At 39.6% G+C, this 9,373-nt stretch overlaps 1 protein-coding gene across 3 annotated transcripts in view; it reads left to right on the plus strand.

Annotated features, from left to right (window-relative positions):
- The window catches only part of Ptn (pleiotrophin), an 87,797-nt gene extending 79,933 nt beyond the window's left edge, over positions 1–7,864 (plus strand). For 2 of the 3 annotated variants that reach the window (XM_055602095.1, XM_055602093.1), the window contains exon 5: positions 7,085–7,864. In XM_055602095.1, coding sequence (XP_055458070.1) covers positions 7,085–7,140 — 56 coding nt within the window. In that variant the 3' untranslated portion in view covers positions 7,141–7,864. The remainder of the gene's footprint in view (positions 1–7,084) is intronic. The other variant, XM_055602094.1, reaches the window with a different exon arrangement.
- Positions 7,865–9,373: the final 1,509 nt, after the last annotated feature.

Raw genomic sequence — 9,373 nt, forward strand, 5'->3', positions numbered from 1 at the left:
AAGAAAGAAAGAAAGAAAGAAAGAAAGAAAGAAAGAAAGAAAGAAAGAAAGAAAGAAAGAAAGAGAGAAAGGAAAAGACCAAACTACACAACTGTAACATATATGTAAAGGGCCTAGGTCAGAACCATGCAGGCTGTCTGGTCGTCAGTTCAGTCTCTGAGAGCCCCTGTGAACCCAGGTTAGTTGATTCTGTGGGTTTTCTTGTAGTGTCCATTACCTCCTGGCTCCTACAATCATCCTCTCCCTCTTCCACAGGATTCCCTGGCAGTAAATTTTTTTTAAACCCTCAAGAAAAATCCATATGGAAGCAAACAAGGAAGAATTTATAGGGCTATATTTTAAGTTGCAAAAATCTTCACATCCTAAAGTTAAAACTTATCCTCATTTTGTGAAATACAATTTGTTTGATTTATTTTTTACTGATGCTGTTCATCTGATATTAAAGTATTATCAAGTATGGCATTGGAAAACAATGATGAGCTAAGCGGAAATGTGGCAATTCTGACAGACACTATCAATAGTATTGCCTATCACGTATAATGTGACAAATGTTCTATCTGAGTCCTCATTTCAAAAATAGGATATTAAATATTTAAATGTCTGCATTATTGCCTCAGGGAGAAGAAGTCACTAGGGAAGCCACTGCTGAGTGAAAGATCATGGTGGTGGTCCACAGACTCAGGAGTATAAAGAGACTTTTACAGAAAAGGAGGAAGCCAAATGTTGATTTCTTATCTCTCTGTGTGAATAGGTGTGGATTATGCAATTATATTAGTGATATACTAATTAAATGTGTCTATTTTCTACCTGGTACATGCAAGTTACCCTAACAACGCAGTTCGTGGCTGGCTTGTCTCTTGTTCCTACTGTCCATAGAAAGTGCATTCTACGATTACTGAGAAAGCAATGAAGACATCATTTCCCCACCCCCAACACACACACACACAAATGTGTGGGAAGTTGGGAGGGAAAAGAGACTGGGATGCTTGTAAGAAAAGAATCTTTGGAACACCCAAAGTAAACTTTCCTAACCATATTTTACTTGTCATTGTTATCCATTCACATTATTTATTTCTCTTTGTTTATTTGTTTACAATAGTGTACATGAGTTCTTTTGGATACCTAACCTTTTTAGGGACTTTTATTTTCTTGTCACTATTTGGTTGCAATAAGCTATCTTCCTGTGTTGTACCACTCTGTATAATATTTAATGTTGTACATTATTAATCATATTAACATAGCATACATTATTAACTATATTACTTTATAGTAATTTAATATCAAATATATTTTAATATTCAACAATATTTATATCATATATAATTTAAGTGGAACTGTGTGAAAATTTAATAAAAGTCACCATTTTGGAAAGCCTAGGCAACTAGAACCTGGATCAAGATAGAGAAAAAAGTCATGCATTCATGATTCCACAAATGCCATTGACAGTTTTGAGGTGCATTGTGAAGAATCATACATTTTTTTGTGAATTAGATAGATCATTCTTAAGTGCTAGTGAGTTACTTTAAGTAGGTCCACCAAGCACAGAACGGATCTTGATGATATCCAGGCTTTAGCATGTGCTTATACTATAATTTTTCTGTATGGTGACAGGCTCCTGTTACTCTGGTGGGTTCCTGTAATTTACTGAGCCGTGTTCACAAAGCAAACTCAGTAGTCTCCTGATATCTCAGTGTGCAGTGTTCACTTTTGAATCTTTTATTTTACCTCTTAGAAGGAAAGACTGACTTCTTTTTATTCTTGTCATTGATTTCTCTTACTGAACCAAAGCTACTTAGCTCAAGCCAACAGTAAACAAAGGCTGATATTTGACATCATTTCCCCTTATAATTTCTCTGTTAGATTTTGGTACACACAGCAGCCAAATGGTATAGAAGAACCATATAGTATGGCTCATGTTAATCCCTCTTCATTCTTCTCATTGCCAGTATTACTGTTCTATTGCTGTGAAGAGACACCATGCCAACTGCAGCTATTATAAGGGAAAGCACATGGTGCAGGCAGACATGGTGCTGGAGGAGCTACAGACCAGAGAGAGAGAGAGAGAGAGAGAGAGAGAGAGAGAGAGAGAGACTAAACCTGGCTTAAGCATTTGAAAAGCCAAAGACCAACCCCAGTGACAAACTTTCTCCAACAAGATAACACCTACTCCAACAAGGCTATGTCTCCTAAACCTTATCAAGTATCGCTGCTCCATAATGATCAAGCATTCAAATATATGAGTCTATGGAGCCCATGCCTATTAAACCCACCATGTTCCCTTTCTTCTTTTCCGTAAATTTTGCTAAGAAACTGAGATAAACCTGGCCCAGAATGCTTAACTTTTCCACCTAGTGGGAAAGTAATTTTTTTTAAAGTCTTCAAAAGGCTGTCATTCTCAGGCTGCCTTCTGACCCCGTTTCTCTCAGATTTCCCTAATATAGAAAACAGATTAGAAGTTTATTCTGCCAACTGCATAGCAGTTGTTCCTAAAGAACTGTGAAGAGAGGAGGAAAAGATGACTCATTGTCCTTTATTCAGCTTGGAAGAGCAAATACATAATGATAGGATCCCATCAGTGGCTGGCTCTTTGATCACCTCCCTCTGACTGGGGAGCAGCCTTACCAGGCCACAGAGGAAGGCAATGCAGTCAGGCCTGATGAGACCTCATAGGCTAGGGTCAGAGGGAAGGGGAGGAGGACCTCCCCTATCAGTGGACTGGGGGAGGAGAATAGGAGGAGAAGAGGAAGGCAGGGTAGGATTGGGAGGGGATGGGGGGGGCTACAGCTGGGATACAAAATGAATAAATTGTAATTAATAAAAAAAGAAAAACTGTCAGGAAAAAAAAGAGTTTAGATTAGAACTTACAAGAATTGAAGTTGCCAACACAGATCTGGCAAATTCCTTATTCTTTTCTTCAGTGAATCTTTTCCTAATAATCCATAGTCAGACAAAAATTTAAATGAACCTTGATTGAGAGCAAAAATAATGAAATATGATGACAACAATTCGAATGAACTATAAAAAGAGAAATGTTTAAAGGAATGGAATACTTTATTTTATATCATGGAATGCTACTTGGTCATGTTTCAAAGTTTATATAAAGGGCAAAGGAAGTAGATTGAACAGGTAGTTTTAGATTAATTTATTTCTATTTTATGTGTCTGAGTGTTTTGTCTACAAATATGTCTGTGGACCATATATGTGACTAATGTTCACAGAGGTAAGAGAGGGCATCAGATCCCCTGGAACTGAAGTTATGGATGAGAACTGAACCCACATTAACTGCAGGAGCAGCAAATACTTTAATGGCCAAACTACCTTTCTGTTACTCAACAATTTTCAGTGCATTCCTAATAAAAGAAGAGGAAGAAATATAAATAGAACTTACCAATAATTATGTTGTGTTCATATTATGAAATGGTTGAAACTGCTGTTAACGTGTAAATGTTTCTATATTGTCTTCATGAGCTCATGTTACATTTAAAAACAGAAAAGTTATTAATATTTCTAAGACTGATGAAATAAGTTAGATAGGAGAAATCATCTTTTTTTTTTCACATTGCCCAGTATACACAAACATTTTTCTTCTTAGTAATTCATTTTCCTTGTGGATACTCTTTTTTATTTTAATTTTTATTAATTACAGTTTATTCACTTTGTATTCTATCTTTTGCTCCCTCTCTCCTCCCCTCCAAATCCCACCATTCCTCGCCCTTCTTCATCCATGCCCCTCCTCTGTCCACTGAAAAGGGAGGTCCTCCTCCCTTTCCCTCTGATCCTAGTCTATCAGGTCTCACCAGGAGTGGCTGCAATGTCTTCCTCTGTGGCCTGGTAAGGCTGCTCCCCACTTAGGGGGGAGGTGATCAATGACCTGGCCCATCAGATCATGTCAGAGATAGTCCCTGTTCCAGTCAAAACGGAGGACTCTGGATAAGATGTTCAGTCCTCATTCAGAAAGGCAAACAAAAGAGGGAGAAAACAGGGTACAGTACAAGAGCCTACCACAGAGGGCCTCTGAAAGACTCTACCCTGCAGAGTATCAAAGCAGAGGCTGAGACTCATAGCCAAGCTTTGGTCAGAGTGCAGGGAATCTTATGAAAGAAGGGGGAGATAGAAAGACATGGAGAGGACAGGAGATTCACAAGGAGAGCAACAAAACCAAAAAAATCTGGGCCCAGGGGTCTTTTCTGAGACTGATACTCCAACCGAGGACCACTCATGGAGATGGCCTGGACCATCTGCACAGAGGCAGCCCATGGTAACGCAGTGTTCGGGTGGGTTTCCTAGTAAGGGGATGCTCTTTTTTTAAAGTACAAGAATATGCCATCTATTTGCAATAAAATGAGAAGAAAAACCAGCCTCGCAGCCATTAAAGCAGACAGCGGCATGATCACCAACACAAATGTTGCCTTTAAAACATTTTTAAAACTTTAACGATACATATAGAGAAATCCTGAAAATAGTTTTAAAAATTTTTGTAATACCCCTTCTTTGGAGACACACTGTGTTTCTTCCGCCATTACATACGAGGAGCTCAAGCTGCGTCTGATACAGGGGTGGCATGCATATGCCTTTGTCATGAAAAAAAAAAAAAAAGAAAAAAAAGAATGTTTGAGAGGCAGCAGAAGTGAAGTGGGATCCTGGAGGTCATCATCACACACTGTGCTCTCAGTCCTCTTAGTGAGGGTGCAGGTCTTATTTTTACCAGCTGGCAGGAAACAATGCAGACTGACTGATTTCCCCAACACAGAGCTGATGTTCACCAGCCAGTGACATGAACCAATGCTGCAAGATGGCACTTGCTTTTTAGTATCTTCTAACAAAAGTCTCTATGTTTATGCATGAAAAAAAAAGTTCCCAGGATGTGTTGTTATATGGCTCATATTAATTCATCTCCATTCTTCTCTTTCCTTTGTTTTTTCCTCTTGGTAGTTGCTAAACTTTGTAGTAATTCCCTTGGTTCAGAGGCCATAATAATGATGGGGCTTCAACCAATGCCTGGCCTACCCTAAGACGCACCCCATGGGAGAGAGCCATTCCCTTACACTGTTCATTATACTCCGCTATGCTCACAGAAAGGAGCCTAGCATAGCTGTTCCCTGAGAGGCTCCACTCAGCAGCAGGTAAAACAGATGCTGAGACTCACAGATAAACGCTGGGCAGGAGACTTGTGGAATAATAGGGGGAAAGGATAGAAGAGAATGGAAAGGAGCTCCAAGAGAAGACCAACAGTGCCAACTAACCAGGGCCCAGGGGGGCTTTCAGAGGCTGAAGCACCAACCAAGGATTATGCATGGACTGGACCTAGGCCCCCCACACAGTTGTAGCTGATGGGCAGCTCAGTCTCCATGTGGGTGCTCTAATAAGGGGAGCATGTCTCTGACATGGACTCTGTTGCCTGCTTTTTGATCACTTCCTCCTGAAGGGGCTGCCTTGCCAGGCCACAGAAAAGGAGGATGGACTCAGACATGATACAACTTGATGCACTAGGGTTGGTTGGTATGGGGGGGCTCCTCTCTTCTGAGGGGTAGGGGAGGGGAATAGGGAGAAGAGGAAGGAAGGGTGGGACTGTGAAGAGAGGAGGGAGGGGGGCTATGATTGGGATGTAAAGTGAATGAATGAATGAATGAATGAATGAATGAATGAATAAATAAGTGTAATGATGGGCTTATACTTATGTTCTTACCAAGAGGAGGTGTTTAAAATCTTACTATTTTGTCGGGAGGTCTTGGGACTTTATAAATACATTCAAGCACATTGTAAAGACAGTGACATCTCTAATTATGCAAACATTAGCTCTTTTACAGAGCTCCTACCACCTCTTATATACATTCCAGCTAAGAGCATTGTCCTCTATGAACTTAATCATTGGCCAAGGGAATGGATGGAGGTTTGCAAACTCAGGAAGCTGAAACATCAGGTTGTAGCTCTGATGCATGCATGTTTTGATATTGTCTACATGAACCCAAATTACATTTACAATGTATGGAGTCCCTTAGGCACCAATGAAGGGACAGAGAAATTCAATCCTCTAGCGGGTAGTGCTTCCTCTCATCTGTTTCACAGTTGCTCATTTCCTTGCAAGAATGTCTGCCTCACAGTCTCAGTCCAGGAGAAAGCCGATGTGGAGCCTGGGGTATGAATTAATGTTTGGCATCCATGCCACTCAGTTCTGTTCAGTGTGCTAAAGTGCCCTATGTTAGTGTCTGCATTATTCTGGCGCTTAATTCTGTGTTGAGTAGCCACTGAGTGACCATTATGAAGCATTTGACTTTACAAATTGAAATTCTGTCCTAGGTCAAGTGGTGACCCTCATTCTCATACCAAACCTTTGTCTTATGGTCACATTTCAAGACTACTGAAATGAAATAGGCTTTACCCACGAAGTTAATCCATGCCTCTCTCTAAGAAAACAATTTTAACATTTCAAATTTGACCTACTATGTTCTCGAATCAGGAAAAGAAAGAGAGTAAGAATAGAATAGAAAAAAGTGGAGTCATTTGGTACAAATCCTCCTGGGTTAGTAGATCTAGTAAAAATAGATTGATACCTTCCATTTGTTTTACTCAACTTTACATGACTCTTTAAACAAAACTCCATCCGATTACATGCTATATGGGCCATAGTTCTCCTATAAGAACTTGCCTGAATGTACTGGCAGCGGGTGATCTCCAGACTAGAAACACTTTGGCACTGTCTTCTCGGAAGGAGAAGAGAGTGACTGCTAGTGAAGCCAAGCAAGGCTGCTTGAGCTGTCCATCAGGTGGAGACCTGCTTTGCTCCCGGGAGAGGCCAGTCTGTTGTGTATGCTTTTTAAGAAGACCCTCACACAACATTTGACATTCCAAATGGAGGCAGCCAGCAAGAGAACAAGCATGCTTAGCTATACATATAGGTAAGCTGTGTTCTTGCTTATTCTTACAGATACTTCCCTAAATCTTGTATGTGCACATGCTCACACACACTGACAACAAGAACGAACACCTTGTCAATTGATCTTGGCCAGTGAAAAGAAAAATAGTTTTTCTTTCATATCGATCAGCACCTTGATGCTATGTTCTTCTTCTCTCTTTTAAATCGCAGCAGAATCAAAGAAGAAGAAAAAGGAAGGCAAGAAACAGGAGAAGATGCTGGATTAAAAGAGGCCACCTTCTGTGGACCAGGAAAAGAACATCAGCAAACAGGATCAGTTAACTATTACATTTATACCTATTGTAGGCTTTTTACTCAACAGTTATCTGTAGCTTAAGTACATGATGAGCAAAAACAAGGAGAAAAGATTTTTTTTTTGTAGTAGCATTTTTTAAAGAAAATACATACCATAGTACCAGTAGGGGCTTATAATAAAGGACTGTAATACTGTTTAGGAAGTCAACTGTAGAACATGATAGGTGTTAGGATGAGGTAAGATTCTTTTTTTTTTTTTTTTTGAATTTATGTGATGTTTCACATTTAAATTTTTTTTTGTTTGTTTTTTACATTTTTCCCCTTCGGCAGCAATTTAAAAGTTACAACCATGTAAACTACTTCTCTTCTTAGACTTTTCCCTAGACTTCCCCCTTCCCTGACAAATTGAGGAAGATATAGCCTAAGAAAAGCAGCAATAAAATGTAATTATTGTGTTGAAGAGAAACACGTTGTTTTCTGCTGGTGGATGTTTTCTTTTAAACACAGATTAGCCAACTGAGAGAAGGAAAGAGGCAGAACAACGATGAAATGCAAGGTTGACTTTTGTTTCTTAAGGAAAGCGTTAAAACATGACATTCTTTCACTTTCACTTCTTGATGAAATTATTTTTCCATCTGAGGAAAAGAATCTAGGAAAATAAATCAAAGTGATGCTGAATAAAAGGTGCTTTGTGTGCAATGATTTCATATTGTAATTCTTCTTTGTCATCCGTGATGTGAAAGTCAGTCATGCAAGCTAGTTAAGTTCCCCATGGGTACAAATGTATTTCCTTCTTTTTACTTTTCTCTTGTGTTTTGGTTTGTCATAGACACTGAACACCCTAAACACAAAATCTGAGTGTTCCAAAGCCCTAGCAGTTTTGTGCACAGACATGACCTCACACATGAAATATGCCACTCTTGGCCCCAGGGAAGACTCAGAGTAAAAATACAGGAATGTGGAAACACATTGCATAAACATACCTGGGGCTGTGTGTGCAAGGTATTTAAGAAACAAATCAAATCAATGTTTAGCATCAGACCCCATTCCCATGACATTCATCATGTGTAGCCAATTTACAAAGTTAAAAAAAAATCAAATCCTGGTGCACTTCATTCCAAGCATTTTAGATATAGGACTCTAGACTTATATCAGTATTGACTATTTCATTATAGAACTCAACAAATTTCAATAAAGTTCCAAATTAGTCTAATGTTTAATGCAAGAGAAAAGTGTTCAGCTATTGGATGAGTCTGGGCTAGCATGATACAAAACAAATCAAGGCCATAGGAACAAAATACAATATGATAGTTTACACTTATTTTCCAGAAACCAAGAATTTCTACCCTGTTATCTACCACAAATGCCAAAGAGTTTGAGGGCTCCTTCACCTGCTACCCTTAAAGCACAGTCTTGAGTAAACAGTCCCAGGGTTCTCCATTTCAGAGAAACAAAGTCTCCACAAAGTTGCTGGGTGTGGCTATGAAGTCTTGACAGTCATCCTTGACCCTGAGATAATAAGAGTCAATGAGCAAACACCTATCCAACAAGATGATTGCAATCCCAGTTTCAGAGTCGATACAGCTAGTTATGTGCGGCTGTGATGATGCAGCTGAAGGTATCTGCACCTAAACTGTGCTGGCCACCTTGTCCAAGACTCCATCTGAGCTGGAAATGCTAAGGAGTCCATTTCAGCCCCCAAGTCAAAGCCAGCCGCCAGTAGGGATCTTTAAAAGGATAAACTTGCAGGCATCTTAGATATTGGTGCTTGATAAAATCAGAGTACCTTGTGAAGCGCAACTGACAGAAACATGAATAGTAAATGTAGCTCTTTTATGTGGGGGCTTAATAGGGAAAGGTGCTCATGGAGATGGATGGAAAACAGGATAGAAAGGCAGTGTCTCAAGTGGGGTTTTGACAGGAAAGGGAGGGACGATGAAAAAGTCTGCAGCAAATTTTGTTAGATTCCAGGTTAATGCTGTCACTCATCATCATGTAGGCAAAAGCAACAGGCTGTGAATCAATAATGAATTAAGGTGAACTAGAACAGAGTCCCCTAAGGGAAAAGCAGTCCTGTAAATAGCCACAGATTATTCCTTCAGTTCCAAGACAAGGCGAGAATTCAAATAAGCAGGTTACTCTGCCATGTAAACCAGGTATTTCAGGATATATCACAGCTCCATGATTCACAAAAAAAAAAAAAAA

This window comes from Psammomys obesus, unplaced genomic scaffold (genome assembly GCF_907164565.1).
Source record: "Psammomys obesus unplaced genomic scaffold, mPsaObe1.curated_primary_1811, whole genome shotgun sequence".
In the NCBI taxonomy this organism is placed as follows: Eukaryota; Metazoa; Chordata; class Mammalia; order Rodentia; family Muridae; genus Psammomys; species Psammomys obesus.